General features: G+C 47.7%; 6 protein-coding genes across 6 annotated transcripts; 2 read left to right on the top strand and 4 right to left on the bottom strand.

Moving 5' to 3' along the window:
* Window positions 1-164: 164 nt before the first annotated feature.
* On the bottom strand, window positions 165-1,753 carry Triagg1_4210 (transcriptional regulator family: Fungal Specific TF; the record flags this gene model as incomplete). Its single annotated transcript, XM_062898589.1, has 3 exons — window positions 165-1,235; window positions 1,285-1,495; window positions 1,614-1,753. 3 exons carry the CDS (start codon window positions 1,751-1,753, stop codon window positions 165-167), a joined length of 1,422 nt encoding a protein of 473 aa, XP_062756717.1.
* Window positions 1,754-2,227: 474 nt separating this feature from the next.
* On the top strand, window positions 2,228-3,319 carry Triagg1_4209 (uncharacterized protein; the record flags this gene model as incomplete). Its single annotated transcript, XM_062898588.1, has 1 exon — window positions 2,228-3,319. The coding sequence occupies one exon, from the start codon at window positions 2,228-2,230 to the stop codon at window positions 3,317-3,319; it is 1,092 nt and encodes a 363-aa protein (XP_062756716.1).
* Window positions 3,320-4,219: 900 nt separating this feature from the next.
* On the bottom strand, window positions 4,220-4,903 carry Triagg1_4208 (uncharacterized protein; the record flags this gene model as incomplete). Its single annotated transcript, XM_062898586.1, has 4 exons — window positions 4,220-4,293; window positions 4,351-4,632; window positions 4,686-4,737; window positions 4,790-4,903. 4 exons carry the CDS (start codon window positions 4,901-4,903, stop codon window positions 4,220-4,222), a joined length of 522 nt encoding a protein of 173 aa, XP_062756715.1.
* A 3,110-nt stretch (window positions 4,904-8,013) lies between these two features.
* On the bottom strand, window positions 8,014-9,810 carry Triagg1_4207 (uncharacterized protein; the record flags this gene model as incomplete). The annotated part of the gene is made up of 3 exons (XM_062898585.1): window positions 8,014-9,195; window positions 9,269-9,634; window positions 9,691-9,810. The coding sequence occupies 3 exons, from the start codon at window positions 9,808-9,810 to the stop codon at window positions 8,014-8,016; spliced, it is 1,668 nt and encodes a 555-aa protein (XP_062756714.1).
* A 3,727-nt stretch (window positions 9,811-13,537) lies between these two features.
* Triagg1_4206 (uncharacterized protein) lies at window positions 13,538-14,245 on the top strand (the record flags this gene model as incomplete). The annotated part of the gene is made up of 1 exon (XM_062898584.1): window positions 13,538-14,245. One exon carries the CDS (start codon window positions 13,538-13,540, stop codon window positions 14,243-14,245), a length of 708 nt encoding a protein of 235 aa, XP_062756713.1.
* Window positions 14,246-15,284: 1,039 nt separating this feature from the next.
* Triagg1_4205 (uncharacterized protein) lies at window positions 15,285-16,301 on the bottom strand (the record flags this gene model as incomplete). The annotated part of the gene is made up of 1 exon (XM_062898583.1): window positions 15,285-16,301. One exon carries the CDS (start codon window positions 16,299-16,301, stop codon window positions 15,285-15,287), a length of 1,017 nt encoding a protein of 338 aa, XP_062756712.1.
* Between the last annotated feature and the right edge of the window lie 431 nt (window positions 16,302-16,732).

The raw sequence follows: 16,732 nt of genomic DNA, 5'->3' as shown, positions 1-16,732 counted from the left end.
TCCACACCCCCTTCTCTCACGAAGCCTACGATTCCACATCTGGCCTGCTCATGCCGACAGCCTTGACCAGTCGGACGACGGCAGAGCCTGTGACCAACGGTAAATTCTCTCATGACGCCGGCATAATGGAACAGATTCAGTTACAATTGACCTCTTCCGTAGCCCTAACTCCGCAGGCACACATCAAGCTGACGTGACTTGAGCTCCGTTGATATCAGCCGCTCCATCACGCCGCTCCTGATGGACGCCCACCAACATCTTTTCGGATCTAGCAATATACGTGCAGCGCGATAAAAATGAAAGAGAAAGACGAGGGCCCGCGAGTCCCCCCTCATCATCAGTTTAGAAAATGGTCCGCAACAGAGAATCGGAAATCCATAGAACAGCTGCTCAATATCCGCATCTTGAGGCACGATGCCGGTGTGTGCTGGTGTGTCTGATGCCGTTTTGAGAGATGCGTAGCACAAGAGAGGCGAAATGCGGCGTATGATGTTTTCGAATGATGAGCGAGCTGATTGAGATTCTAATGTGAGTGATGTATCGGGTTCGTCGACCGAAGTATAATTGGTAGTAATTCTTATAACAGCGTCCCTGATGTAGACCAGTTTCTTCTTTTCGTCACGGCCTTCCGACAATGACGGCGGAGCATGGGACACAGAGCTACGACATGACAGTTCCGTCTCCAGCCCGAGAAGAAGACGCCAAGCATAAGACGTAGGCCCACAGACAGATGTCTCAGTAGCTGTGCAGCCCCAAGTCTGATGGCGCGGATCATCCCAGATTTTCATGAACGGCTCTACAAAGCGTGCTGTATCCTCACCTTGTCTGACCAAGACCTCCTCAATGCTGAGTTTTGGATTCTGGTTTATAATTTGAGTAAAGACGCTTCCTTCGTCAATGAAGATAGGCATGGCCTGAAACCATACCTGGACGATACCTGGGCTGAGAAGAAACAGCTGGTCCTGGGCGAGATCCAGCCTCGCTTCGGAGTTGGTACCCTTTTCACCGTCCAAGAAGCCAAGGTCAAACCATGATATATAGTTGATGAGAAGGGCTGTCCCCATTAGTGCTTCGCAGTTATCTTTCGTCAAAGGGCGCGATAGATTTTTCCGAAAGAGCTGAACTGTCTTGGCCATTAGCCGCATTGACGCATGCGAGTATTTTGTCCTCTGCGGGCAAAGAGTTGTGAGATGCATAGCAGCAACACATAAGATGGCGGACATGATAAAATCCTCCTATAGCAAGTTAGCATAGGCCTTGCTCCTCAGGAAGAGGCGCTATTACGTTGAATGCCCGCTGCATGACAACGGGCCAAATTTGGGGAAACGTGAGCGTTGATCGGGTCTCTTTATCCCAGTGATGGAATAGCTCGAGATGCAAGAGGCTTATTTGCGGATCCATGTCCATCTGGAAATGGGCACTAGGTACAGAGAGACTTGGGGCAATAACATGTTGATGGAACGGCGGTAGGCAGCTGATGTTGCGCTTCACACAGCTGGAACATGGGACACGTTCATCACACTAAACTATTAGAGGCCTTCGATCTTATGGCATTCATTGGAAGCGCACCGCAACGACATACCTTGACCCTGCGTCGTTTGCATGCGACACACCCTCGCCGGCTTTTGTTATGGGGGCGCTTTTTGCGAACCTGGTCCATGACTCCGATGGTCTGGAGTGTTGGAACTTGGCCCGCATCTCGAGACACCAGGATGGTGTTGGCAAAGAGGGCAGGTGATGTGCTATTAGACATTGGATATCGAAAGGTTCGGATTGACGTGTTTGAGAGAACGAGGTGATGACCAGGAGATTGAGATGGGAGTAACGATTTTACCCAGTCATCAAGTGGAGCGAACTGAGCCTTAGAGTTCCTCGCATTCCGAATCGGGAATGCGAACGCCGCCTTGAGTGGTCGGAAGCCGGACTGTGGACCGAATGGTTACCGGATGAGGTAAACAAGTAAAAACGACTGCAAGATGGGATCGTATCGCAAACGAGCAGATGGATCCGAGAAGGAGTTTCAGTGTAGAAGTATCTCCTTCGTGCGATCAAGCGGTGTGCTGCGCCTTGATCCTGATTGCCTCTCCACGACGCAAGTTGTCTCTTATCCTGTGTATATAAGATGGATCTGTCGCCGTCAATTCCATCATCCAGATTTCATCCCCATCGCTTCATCTCCATCGCTTACATCAACATCTATTATACATCGCATCATTTCAAATGCAAAATGTCTTCAGTTCCGCCAGGAGGCCTCATCCTCGTTACCGGGGCTAGTGGCTACATTGGGAGCGTCACTGTCCAAGTTTTCTTGCAACGCGGCTACCGTGTTCGCGGCACTGCCCGCTCTGTTGCCTCGAATGCCTGCATGAAGGAGTATTTCGGTCCCAAGTTCGAACTTATCGAGGTGCCTGATCTTAATGCCCCTGATGCTTTCGACGAGGCAATTGAGGGTGTGGATGGCGTTGCACATATCGCTATGGACATGGATATGGACCCGCAAAACCATGCTATCATCGAAAACACGATCAGATCTAACTTGCAACTTCTACAGGCTGCTGCAAAAGAGTCCAGCGTCAAAAGTGCTGTTATAACATCGTCTCTGGCTGCGTGTGCCCTCCCCACAACCGGCACTCCTTATAAGATCGACCCAAACACCTGGAATACTGCAGCCATTGAGCAAACGGTCAATCCGTGGAATGGCGAAGGCAACCCCCGTTGGCACGGACTTGTTCTCTACGGAGCTTCCAAGGCACGTGGTGAACAAGAAGCATCTGCTTGGATGCGCGAACATAAGCCTGCTTTCTCCTTCAACACAGTTGTGCCGAATGTGAACTTTGGCACTGCGATATCCCCCGAGAACATGAGTTATCGCAGTAGTTCGGCAGTGATTGATGCTGCCGTTAAAGGCTATCTTGCCGCACCATCAATTCTACCACCTCAGTGGTACGTTGACGTTGAAGATACGGCACTGCTGCACTTGGGCGCCTTGACGCTCGATGACGTGAATGGCGAACGTCTGCTGGCATTTGCAGGGAAATATTCGTGGACACAGATTCTTGAGATCCTTCATCGGCGGTATCCAGACAAAGTAAAACTGAAGTCAGTTGATGAGCCAGTTGTGGACGCCGGCGAAGTGGACAATGGGCGCAGTATCGAGGTACTGAAGAAGATGGGCAAGAAAGAAGGGTTTACGTCTTTGGAGGATACTCTCGTCAAGGCTTTGGATATAATTCTTGCAAAGCAGTCCAAGAATGTGCCTAAAACGAGGATAGATCTCTATTACGATTCTCTCGTCAGCACACCTACCGAGGATAAATGAGAACAGTTCAACTGCATCATGTAAGGGGTAGAGGATTAGATATCTGTATTAACACTACGACAAGATACTGTGTTTTTTAATGAATCTAATCAAGACCAGGGGCAGCGACGGTGATAATGGGGTCGGTACCCTGCCATGTCATTAGATTCCGTGTATATACAGCCCGATCCCATCACTGCTGATAGCCTAATAATTGACAAACTGTGGGTGACTCCCGAGAGCTTCATCAGTGATTCCATAACACAAATTGTTTATTAATCTTGGCTAGTTCAAATAGCAGAAGCAATGTTGTGTGTTTGACATTCTCACAGCATTTGCGGGTATGTAGAGCGACTTTGATTTAGTACTGATCATTCGTTTTAGTTCATGGTGAATTCCAACTATCTACAGCAGATGCCTTCCCCTCCTCCTACCAGGAGCTTTCAAGTATAATATATCACAACATTATTTAATTTTACATCTATTTCTCATGGCTATCAAGTTTGGTCATCTATAATCCTGACGCGGTACGTACCACCTGTAAATGCAACAACGTCAAATTTAAAGCTGGCGGTTAGTATTGGTCGGTTGTAAGGCATATAATGAACAACCTAGAACACAAACGCTGATTTACTATTCATAAAGATGCAAAGATAAAACAACATCATACACTAATGGAAGCATTAAAGATATTTACAACGTGCAATTGCAATGACGGGAGCTAAGGGACAAAATATTCACGAGGAGTTCGAACTGCAGGAGATTATAATCCAGTTTATTTACAAGAATCATCAATCGGCTATATACGTTAAAGCATCTCTCAAAGCAAACTCGCTGCAGGAGTCAACCAAGGATAGCTATTCATTATCATCAGGCGAAAGTGAAAACCCGTAGCTATATACAAGTCTGCTGAGTGCTAATTTAGCAGTGGGCAGGGTTGCTGGGGTAGACGTGGTTGGTGTTGCAGGTGTTGGGAGCAACGAAGAGAGGGGTGGCTAGCAGAGCACATTAGTCATTTTGGCAATTGAAGGGAGCGTGAGTTAGAAGCATACTGTCAACACCGTAGTTGGTGGGAGGGTTGCGGACGATGGAGTAGCGACCACCGAAAGTCAGGTTGTTCTCGCAGTTGATCTGGTTGTTGCCGCCGTTGACCGAGTTGGAGCCAGTCCAGATATCAATGTGAGGCTGGCCATTCTGCCAGTCAGTTGTGCACTGTGCGCAGGTGTCCTCAACACGACCATACTTGGTCAACAGAGGAAGGTAAACGATCTCGCAGTTGTTCAGCTCGCCAGGAGCAGTGGCGATGGTAATAGGGTCGGCGTAGGTTCCGGTACCTGGTCACATCTTTAGAATTTGTTTGTCTGCTTCAAAACCGACTAATACTGACCACCAGCCTTGCCGTTGCGGCCTCCGCAGTTAAGAGCGGTTGCTGGGCCGGGCTATAAGAGCATTAGACAGACGTCAAAACAAAGATTACAAGGTAAATCTTACAGGAGAGTTGTCTGGGTAGCCGTAGAAGGTAACGATGTAGTTGCCGGGAGTTGAGCAAGCCTGGCTGAAGCCGGCGAGGACGGCGGTGGTGATGATGGCGGCGACGGACTTCATGGTGGCGATTTGGTCAAACTTCTTAGGTAGAAGGCTGAGAATGATTGAGTACAAGTGACTTAAGATATGGAAGATTCAGAAAAGAAACAAGGGCGAGCGGCAAGCGCCTTTTATCTATCTTCAGATGTATCTTGACCTTGGGCCCATCTCCTGACTCCATCAAAGTAGAAGTTGTATAGCACGACAACCGGATCCCGGCATCCCGCCATTGGATCGACGGACCGATAGCACAGTTTCTCATTGCACTAGCGACGAGTTTCCTCGTCAAGGATACGTAAACAAAAAGGTAATGTCCTAGAGTAAAACGTTGCAGAGCGCCGCTACTCGGATGTGGCTGGCTCTTGATTGCTTCAGCTTCTTGTTTGGGAAATGGGAACGGAGAGCCTAGAATGCTTCCGGGCGAATTTGATTTGTGGATTTTCCAAACCCCAGATCTGCGCCCCTGGCTAGCTACTTATTTTCGTTCTACTACTGCTTGTTTGTGTCGTGGCACATACTCGCAGTGTTGTAAAAGCGAGAGAGACCGAGCTATGGAAGACTCAAGCTAAGCTACGGTTGGAAGCTACAAGAATCCGGTAGTCATGGTGAGCATACAAATGCTACCTCAGGCTGTTGTAGTTCTATACGAGTTCAAGGTTGTGTTGTTTGCATGCATATGTTACCTGTAGCCTCATGTCAGGGATTGAAACGATTAGCTAGGAGGTGCTGCAGTCAGCTGGAATGGACTTCCGTTTTACTACTACTTCATCGAACCAGCTCTGCATACTCGCAGCACAAAAGAAGAAACATTCACGAGCAGCCTACGAGTATGCTGAGTATACAGTTAAGCTGTTCTAGGGTCCCCCATGAAACCTGGACCTGTACATGTACAGCTTTCCTTTTTTTAGCGCTAAAGGAAACCTGTACATGTACAGCTTTCCTTTTCTTAGCGCTAAAGGAAAGCTGTACACTAACCCATACAGTATATTTTTCTTCCAAAACTTACCGATGCAGATGAGGATTCCCATTAATGACCGCTCTGGTCGACAATCCAGCAACACCTTCACTCCCTACGGTCGTTCCGGACTAGATTGCTCCCGGCGCTATAAAATACAGTGCGAATCTAATAGTGCACGTACTGTATAGACATGTACAGCTTTCCTTTCGCGCTAAGAAAAAGGAAAACTGTACATGTACAGGTTTCCTTTTACGCTAAGAAAAGGAAAGCTGAACATGTACAGGTCCAGGTTTCATGGGGGACCCTAGAACAGCTTGTCTTAGTACTCGAGTATGCTCGGGCCATGCATGCATGCATAACAGTTAGTTTGCGGGATATTGCGGATACAAAACAAATGAAGCAGCAAGCACTCTTGATGTCGATGATTCGCCTTTTCCGGCACGGATATGTCATAGACTACTACTAGTATGTAAGAGCGCAGGTGTTCCCCTATTAGTAAGTAGGATCAATTAGCGTATATTGGGATTCATGCGATTCAGCAGACATCTCTTTCGCAGAGTTTATTCAACTCCGAAGTGGGGGGAGTGACTTGTTGCATGTTGATTAATTTGCTTCCAGCATAGGCTCACGGAAAACAAGCTGCGAGTCAGCTTCCTTTGGGAACTTCCAATGGACGCTGTCAAGGCCCCTGGCCATGATCTCCATGCCAAGATGAGAAGCCGAGTCGGCCGCTATATCGACAGGGTGACAGAATCCTTCGGTGGAGCTCAAAGAACTCCTTCCCGCCTGTCAGCCCTTGGACAAATGCTGCACCAAGAGTTTAGTTCAAATCTAGATAAAGACGGTGAGGCATAATTACTGTTTAAAGTCCGGACATGTTTCCGCGGCATTGCTGGCCCTTGGATCCATTTCTAGCTTGTAGGTGATTGGACCATGGTAGGCTTTCCCTGCCTCAGCCTAGGTTTCAGCAGAGAACCTCGGCGGACGGCAGCTGAATCCTGGAATAAGCATACGAGTACTCATTCTCCGAGTTGTGAAGCCCATCTATTCAGGTGCTGCCAACACGTTGTTATTCAACTTGGTGCTCAAAGAGTGAAAGCAAAAGACGACCGGCTACCCACGGCTTTGCATGCATGTACTGTATGTACGGAGTACATGGATGCGTGTCACATGTTGGACGCATTGTACGAGTACGCCTGATGCTGAGCCCGACACTTCACCACAATCGTCAATAGCAATTTTCCTATTTCGTGTTGCTTCCTAACCTCTCAAGATGGGCAAGCGAGAAAAGCACAATTCCACCTCCCTCGTTTTCCCTCCGTCCATTTTTATCGGCCCGGTCTCTGCAGCCTCATCTATCCAATTGCTGCAGATAAAGTCGATATCGCATGTCTTGAGCATTGGCGCTAGCCCATCAAGTAAGGTCCCAGGAGTTGTTTACGGCCGCGTAAGCATTACCGACTCTCCTTCTTCGTCAATTGCCAAGATTTGTGACACCGCTTGCGACATCATCGAGACGGCGCTGCAGTCAAACAACAGCTCGGGAAGGATCTTGGTACACTGCTCTGCCGGCATATCACGCTCTCCAGCAGTAGTTACGGCATACCTGATGAAGCATCACAACATGTCGTTGAGAGCGGCTCTGGGTCAGATTGTTCGCGCTCGTCCACAAGCATCGCCCAATCCGGGGTTCTTACGAGAGCTAAGAGATCTCGAACTCCAGTTACGTGGGGTGCCATCTTTGGACGTAGACGAGTTGCCGAAGCGGGAAAGGGAGAGGTTGGCTCTTTTCCCTGTAGATGACTCTGAGGGTGGAGAGAGCGGTTTGCAGGATTATGCATAAATAAACATATTAATTCAGCGCTACCCTAAACTTAGATCTATAGTTAACCAAAGAAGAAAAAACATGAAATACATAGTATAAATACACTACTTTCTACTGCACCAGATGTAGGTGCCTCAGAGGGAAAGGAAGCTTCCAGAGTTTGAATGGGTGCCTAGCTATTAAATAATAACGAGCTCGGACATAATTTCTTTTGTCATGTGCCGGAAGAAGACGGTGATAGTAGTGGATCAAAGGTACTTGCTTTACGAGTACATCTCATGATGACTCTAGGTAGGTGGTATTAGAGTCGCCGGGATGTCGGATATCCACTCCAAACAAAAGAATCGATCAGTAGTACAGCGCCTTTTGCCACCAATCACATCTTTCGTTCGTCGTTGGATCGCGAATAACGGAGTAAGCGTTATCCCGCAAGTTCAGAATAGAATCCTTCTGGCCGTATGCAGGAATCGAGGCGCCGTGAGCCGGGGGCTTGATCGGGGAGCCATTGTTGACAAAGCCAGCAATGATATCCCACATAACGCCCGAAACTTGGCTGGCCGCAGCTGTCGTCGGTCCTGAAGGGAAGAGATAACGTTGGTCAGATCCATGGATCGCTGGCCAGATGGAGTTTTGAAACGCGAATGCAGCCACGCCTTGTTTTTGCGCAGCCTTGACCATTGCGTTTTGGTTGCAGAAAATTGAAGCTTCGGCAATGACCAACTGCGCTCGCCCCAAAGAGTTGGTGTACGGCATAGATCCATCATATTTGGTAGGGTAAAGCGTCTCAAAGATAAAATCGGCATCATCGCCTGATAACGTGGTGAAGATGTCTTGAATCTGCTTCCTGAATAGCGTGTCGTCGTTATAGGCAGCAGGGTCGGTGAACAGCACTCCCTCATTGGCGTTGAAAGTGGAAATGATCTCTATATCCTTGGCAAACGCGCCTTGGAGAAACAACTTTGAGGGCATTCCCGGCACAAAAGCTCCGTCAACCGTTGGACCATGTACAAAACCGCCATAGGGAGCAGCGCCGACTTGCTTTGCATTCGCAGCTATCAGCTTTGCTGAAGGCAAGGCCCGCGCTTCAGCCAGTGTCGTAACATTAAGAAGCTCGAGGAACCCATCGAACGCTTGCTCTGCTTTCTTATTTCCAGGTACTGGAACAAGGCCGGCCGACTGGGGGATAGCTCGACGAAAGGGAGCAGGCTTTTGCCCGCCATAGGCCGTGATCTGGTGCATGATCGATCCGCCACCAGCAGAAACACCCATAACAGTTACGTTATCGGGATCGCCTCCGAACAAGTGGATGTTCTTCTGAACCCATTCAAGTGCAAGCCTCTGGTCTAAGAGCCCAGCGTTCGCGACGCCACCTTGCTCCAGAAACGTGGGGCCAGAAAGGAATCCAAAAGCGCCAAGACGATAATTCATAGCAACCCAGATGGCGCCGTCGCTACTCTTTGTCTGAGTTGCAGCCATAACACCATCTGGGACCCCCATCATTGTCTTGTCCCCAAGGATATATCCACCACCCTAGTCAAAGTTTCAGTCTAATGTCTAATGTAAAGGGTCGCAAAACGGCAGTGCTACTCACATATATCCATACCAAAACCGGGGCCCCTTTGCTACCCTTACTACGCTTTGCATCGAATACCTTTTGGGGAACCAAAACATCGAGAACAAGACAGTCTTCTGTAGTCCGACCATCAGGCGCCTGTGGCGGTAGTTGGGAGAGCAACTCTTGTGTTTGCGTCACGTTGAATGATGACGTTTGGTTCGCAGTAAAGGCTGTCATGAAGACTGAGGACATTGCCAGCCAATTGGGAAACGCCTGTGGGCAAACTTTGCCAACGCTTCCATCTTGAATGCCCGATTTACGTCCTTTGGGTGGAACCGGTGCATTGAACCTGAGAGAACCTAGGGGAGGCTCTGCAAAGGGAATGTTTGTGAAGTTGTAAGCTTTGATAGTTTCCTATGAGGACGGTCAGCAACGCTCCCGCTACGTAAAACTCTATCTTAAAGTCTTACATCGAATGAGATTGCTCGGTGGACTTGATATCCAAGGTCTACCGTCGGTAGCGGTTGCTTATGAACGGTGGTGCCATTGACCAAAGCTAGCCAAGAAAAGAACGGTAGTGTGGATTTCATGGCGGATTATTTAAAGTCTTATTCAGTGTTAAGAGAATTATAGTTGTCGATTGCAAGAGTATCTAAAAGGCAAGAGGGAGAGTCCCATATATACATGGAGATGCTCCTTGTTTCGTCATTGAGATTTTCCAATAGACCAAGGGCCAATTCAATAATCCAATCCCTCCGCATCCCCTGAGCTGAAGAATCGGAATTAAGGTGAGTTCTGGATTCCATGTTGTGTCATCGCGAGTTACTCGGAAGAGTAAACAGGCCTCGGCATGAATTGAATAATGTGGGAATTACCCCAAGAAACAGCAGAAGGGGCGGAGTTTGTGTATTTTAGAGTCGCGGCGCCTCCTGTTCACTAGACCTTTTTTCGAAAAAAGTTGTCAGCGGTCAGCCGCTTTTACCCTTTCTGGATGCGGACTCCCAATAAGCTTGATGCGGAATACTTGATGACAGCGCAGATCTTAGGAGAAGGACAAAATAACTCCATGTTTACACGGGGAAAGGAACATCGTGATTATTATTTGGAGGCGTCTCATTCAGCTTGATGTCCGCAATTAATTTTGTGTGTCATTGATGCGGAGCGGCGACCATGCTGCGGATACTCTGAAAACCGCAAACGTGCCATGACTATTGAATCGGCTGAACAATTGGTAAAGTAGAGAGCAAAGAATGGGGGAGCAGCAGAGGAGAAGAGGAGAAAAAAAGATAAAATTTTGACGAGACGAAAGGAAATGATACAGATGCACTCGGCCATTAGCATCTCCGCTGAAACTGAATTCGGTCTATTTTGTTGTCTCTTTTTACAACGCTGCAGCAGAGAAAGTAGTAAATGCAATAGTGACATAACCTAGTCTTGGCTCTATTAGTGCTAATATAAATGAAAGCAATGCTGCCGAAAGCTTTTACATTTCATGTTATAGTGTTTGAACCGCAAGTCCCGCATGTGGCACCCGTCATCTCGACATTTTTGATACGCATTTGCATGTATCAACGTCTGAATATGAAGGCTGACGTATTGGTGAATGCCAAAGTTGATACCCTATACTGGGAGATTGGCGGGAGCATGAGCACAGGTTGTCATTCCCGAGGTAGCAGTCCAAAGTGAGATTCTCAGTATATATGCAAGAAAGAAATTAACAAATCATGGGGGGATAATTTTATTTTATCTCATCCATTCTTCTTCAAATAGAAGAAGAAGAGAAGTAAACCGTACCTGTGTTTTTGTCTTGGGAGATTAATAATCCATTGATGATATCTTGCAGAAGCATAATCCTGCTACATGATTGGTTATACATTCGGGTTTACCTCGGGTGGACTTTGCAGCCGGTGTTACTCTTCCTCTGTCTTCAAGTTGTGCTCGCCTCTATCATCCCTTCGCTCAACGACTCCATCCTTTGAGTAATTCCGTTCTAGCCGTTGAGTGACATTCTGAGAAAATTTCATAACGTATAGAATTTGCCTTTCTTCAGTAAAATGGGACTCACTAGCTAATGGGAGGCAACAATGGCGGATGGTTGTCCCAATACTGGAAAATGCTCCGCATACCGTATTTAACGAAACACGTACTGTAGGTCTTCTGTGTAAAACTTCTCGGATTTAATTACTTTATTCGGCAACAGTCATTCACTACTTCTTCCCGTCTTCTCGATAGCTTCCAAATTCTCTGGGATCCGTACAGTACGCTCATACCAGTCGCGCTTAAGAGGCCTCACTTCAATTCAACCGCCTTGAATACCCACCCTTAACAAGGCGCTGCTCGAGTGGCGTTGGCACTGTAATCGGTTCTGCCGAATGAGGAGCCATGCCAGACATGATGTCTCTGGTTCGGGCAAGAATGGCCAGGGGCAAACGCCACGGGGCGCCTGTCAAGTCACCAAAAGGCTCAATGAGAGTCGCAAAAAATTTGCTCTCGGTGAATGGAGTTTTTGCAAGAACAAGTGCCACTTCTTGTCTATTTCATCACGCAGGCAATGATGCGGAAGTGGAAAATTTTCCATGTACTGTGGCAACGTCGGAGATCCGGACATGCCTCATACGTGTTGTCAAGCGCATGTTGCCAGTATAATCTGTCATGATCGGTGATAACGTCAACAAGTTGCGATGTAACTGGGAAGAAGTGGAAAGAAGTGGCTCGAGCAGATATTGCATCGTCTAACACCGGCAAGTAACGCGATCTCCCGAGAATCTGTAACAATGATCGATTTCGTGCTCAGTACCCCGGATTCTTTACACAGAGGTTCCCTGTCTGATCGTCGTGAATACGAGGGCGGCCTCGGGCCTCGTTGCATTAGCCACTCCGGTACCCTCGGTCCGCTCTCTACCCCAGTATGGATAACAAATTCCCGAATCTGAGTAGACCCTGTCAATCCGGGGCTAATAAGACTGAAAACTTTGATTCTGTCCAGGCGCCTGAACCTTCTGAGATCACTCGGAGTAAGCTGAGAATTTCGTTAGGGTGTATGCTTACGAATGTCATTCTCAGAGAAACAGTATATTGATCATTGTGATGCCATGGAAAGGCGTAGCTGTCTATCCAGCTCGAGGCGCCAAACTTCCCCTTGCTACCTCTCAATCCAGAAGGCGCCATCGCCGACCATTGTCCTTCAGGCCCTGCCTAATTGAATGGATGACTCGCTCACAATGCAAATGTATGATTCGTGTTCCCGATTCGTGTTACCGACCCAAGACCGATAACCCCATTTGTTCGGTATCGGAGAAAAAAATCAGGGGAGCCCATTTAGCCAGGAACAAATGACTGAGAGCGCCTCTAATTCGATAACGTTGACGCCTCGCGCAGGATTGTGGGATTCACCAACACCGATTCGCCAGCTGTACATCCACTTGTCCATTCTAGTGGCCTTCTAAACGCCACTGCACAGGTTGACATAGAAAGATTCTGGACCGCCGTTCAGGAACATTCAGTGTTGGGTGTTGGTGACATGGTACTAGTATGGATTGGATATACAATGTCATGAATAACACCCCTTCTATGGCTACATAGTTTTTCTGTTGATAACACCGTGATTAATTTGCAGAAAAGGGAAGATTATAGGGGCAAAAATGTTTAGCCTAGATGACATATATGTAAAAGGTTGACTTATATGGCTCGTGGAAGCTGTGGTAGAATCAAGGATAGATATTCCACGACAATTGACAGGCGGGCGATTGCGACATTTTCCCCTTTCATCCCACGTGGATTTCACGCTACAAGGACCGTTTGTATCCACTGTCAACGAGTCGGCTTCAGGCCGGACCTTGATGTGGGAAAGACCCTTGGGGTGGCGTTTTTAGATTGGCCTCGACGCTACCAAGGGGTTTATGCCGGGTATGGCTTTCGGCGTCCCTCTTCGCATGTCGGCTTTCTCATTGTTACTGTATTGCAGTCCTCCTCTCGGCGCTTTTATTTGCCATGATGAGAGAAATTTTTTCTTCTTTTTTCATTCTAAAAGATGGCGTTTGCCTTCTTGCTTCAGCACGGATCGTGCGAGGACGACATTTTCCGCTAGGAGAATGTAGGCATCAATAGAGATGGATTCATGTATAAAAGACAGAGCACTTTCCTCCCTCTCAGGCTGTTTTCATTTTCCTTCATCAAGTCATTCTACTTCCATTCCTTTACTTAATCACTTTCCTTCAAACACTCCTTTCTTTCTAAATTCAACCATTGATACCCTCGGTCTCAAGGAGTCCATTCTCTCCTTTTCTTCCATATATACATCTCAATCAACACTTCAAAATGTTCGCCAACATTGCTATCATTGTTACCGGCCTTGCCGCCGTCGGCACTGCCCTCCCCGCTGCCAGCAGCGCAACCAAGCGTGGCATCGCAGACAAGTACACCTTCTACCAGGGTGACGGATCTTCTGCCGCCGGCTGGCCTTCCCAAGATTCTTGGGGCACCTGGGATGAGCTCTGGGATGCCAACGTTCCCCTCATGCAAAAGTCCTGCGTCTGGAATGGCTGGGTCGGTGATGACTCTGATTCCGAGATTCAGGATATCGCCAACGCCATCAAGTCCACTGCCAAGTCCACCGGTATCGATGAGCGCTTCATCCTCGCCATCATGATGCAGGAGAGCAAGGGCTGCGTCCGAGTCCCGACTACCAACAACGGTGTCACCAACCCCGGTCTCATGCAGTCCCACAACGGAGCCGGTAGCTGCTTCGGCATCAGCCCCTGCCCCTCATCCACCATCAGCCTCATGATCAACGACGGTGTTTCTGGCACATCCGAGGGCCCTGGCCTTGAGAAACTCCTGTCTGAGGCTAAGGGAAAGGTTAACAGCGATGGTAGCCAGGCCTACTATGCCGCTTCTCGTCTGTACAACAGCGGATCTGCTGATTACACCAACCTCGACAACGGCCTCGGTAGCACTGCTTGCTACGCTTCTGACGTCGCTAACCGTCTCACTGGTTGGACCCTTGCTACCAGCACCTGCCACTAAATGGCTTGATATCTCATAAGCATGGCTTAGAGGTCGCGTTCTTTTGTTATTGAGATTTATATATGGGCCTTCTTTCATCCGTATATAAATTGTCCAACTATACACCATTAAAAATATTCTTGTACATAGATTTTAAGAGAACCTGCCTACACTCGTTTGACACGACAGGCTTGAATACATATTGCGCTTAGATCTGGCGCATATTTCAAATCTTATAAACACACAGACTGCTCAATCCTTGTGATCGATCCATCCTATGCTCGAGTGGCCTAAACTAACAACACTTTGGCTAGGAAGCCACGCACGTCGCCAATTTTCCATTCTCTACTTCTAATGGCCTCTTTGCCGACATATCGTATGTGACATAGATCATAGCTAAGATCTAAGCGTAAACTTGACTCATCCAAGCAATAAGAAAACGAAGCACTCATCAGAGTAAAGTTCCACATGTGATGGGACAGTGTGGATATTGTATGAATACCTAGTAGTTTCATTATGCGGATACATCAAGTGGAGACTCTCTTTGCTAGATGAATAACAAGTTGGCGAGAAAGCGAGATCAGCCCACCACGAGTCTAGCGGAGACTATTTCGCGCAAACAATGCCCAACTGACCGTGATCCCGCTCATCTTGTTGGTTGGGTAAATACGTCTGTGCCACTAGTTGTATTACACGGCCCTCAAAACTAGTTCTCTCAAAAGCGACCTAGCAATCCAACGGTGGCTGGCTCAGCTAGGCTAACTGCAGACAAGCTCAAGAAGATGGCGAACGTGTATCCGCATTTGTCAGCCTTGATTACACAGTACACCTTCTATTCACCGTCGGTGAGATGGCGAAATCACGGGTTTGGAGCTAGCCGTCCGAAGCCGGGCTTCTATCCGGTTGTTGGCACTCCACGGCGGGTGTTCAAGTGAGCCTAGCATAAGTGTAGTAGAGATGCGTCGTGACTATGAAAAGGAAGTGGTAAAACATTTCCGGTGAGTTCTCATTCTTTAGTCGAGTAAGCTATCCAGTTATTGAATTCATTCAGTTATACTTTTCACATATGGCAGGCGTCGTCAATCATCTCCTTGCATATCTCGTCCATGAAAAACAACGCTGATATGTGACCTCCAGGCAACAACTTGAGCCTCGCACACTTATAGTTGGCTACAAGCCAATCGTTAGTCCCTCCCCCGATGTAGTCCTTCCTGGACCCCACAACTAACACAGGCTTTGAAGAGTGCTCTGCGTCTAAAGTACGGGGATCAAACCCCCAGTCAGAATGAATGATGTCGGATACTTCCATGAAGCCATCCCAGTTGTTGCAGCATTTGACCGTGCGTTCTGCCATTTCGCTAATAACCGTATGTTCTGTGAAGTCGTTCTTTTGCAGCCATTCGTCAAATATTTGTTTCTCCTCGTTATCCATCTTGTTGAATATGGCTTCTTTGAGAAAATGCGTCGCGCCGTCGATAGAGTGCAGCTTAGATCCGATGGCAATCTTGAACAGATGCTGTAGTAAGCGAAATGGGATAATCCTAGTTGGTGGCCCAAAAGAAAACCAATTATGCCAATTAATTTTCTTTGCGTATCCTACATGGTACTTGAGCGGAGAGAAGCCGCTGAGCAAAAGACAGCCGACAATTTTTCGACCAAAGGGAAAGAGATCATATGGTGCCCCGTATAGCATTTGCGCTTGAATAGTGCCGTATGAACCACCTGCAAGATATAGAGCATCAAAATCGCCCGTAGGATAAAAGTGACTTAGAAGTGCATTCATATCGTTGGCCAAAGTGACCTGGTACGGCAGTGAGTGATCGCGATTGCTTGAATTCCCCATGCCAGAGAGTGTTGGGGAGATCCAGAGAGCCTGTTTCTCACGGAACGACTCAGGGACGTGAGCAGCTGTGCCGACACTCATTATTCCCACAAAGAATATGACAACGGTTCGGGAAGTGGTAGGACCGTTGTAAGTGTAGGCCAACTGTCTGCCTCCTGGCAGAAGAAGAAGGTGTTCTTCATCTCCATTGGTTTCGTCATATCCCTGACTAGTGGTTGACTCATTCAAGGCCATTTCAGTATAGAGCAAATAATAGGGGCATTTGGTGTCGACAGTCCAGCGAGGTTACTGATCACCAAGAAAGAGGTCTTTGAATCGTGTGAATTAACCTAAACTGTGTTTGAGAATGATGAAGAATAATTTACTTTCGACATAGAAGATAATCACGCTGAATTTAAAGAATTCCCGGTTGGCCCCCTCGTGATCCGCTGTATGGTCACTTATCGGCAATGAGAGGCTAAGTATCGTATTCATCGGGTTATGAATTTTCATGTAACCTACCCTGCGTTAGCTCGGTCGGCATTCATTTTATAAGCCAGATTTCATGCAACTAAGCCTCAAATCCTTCTGCGCTCTGGCAAGATGAATTAAAATTATTTTCGGCCATTTTCGGGGGATCTCGACCTTGTCTAATTGTTCCTTGTGAGTGCATGCTCGCTGACGGC

Source organism: Trichoderma aggressivum (genome assembly GCF_033847375.1).
Source record: "Trichoderma aggressivum f. europaeum strain CBS 100526 chromosome Unknown scaffold_013, whole genome shotgun sequence".
NCBI lineage: Eukaryota > Fungi > Ascomycota > Sordariomycetes > Hypocreales > Hypocreaceae > Trichoderma > Trichoderma aggressivum.
Note: the sequence above shows the minus strand (reverse complement) of the source record. Positions and strands in the feature narration are given on the sequence as shown.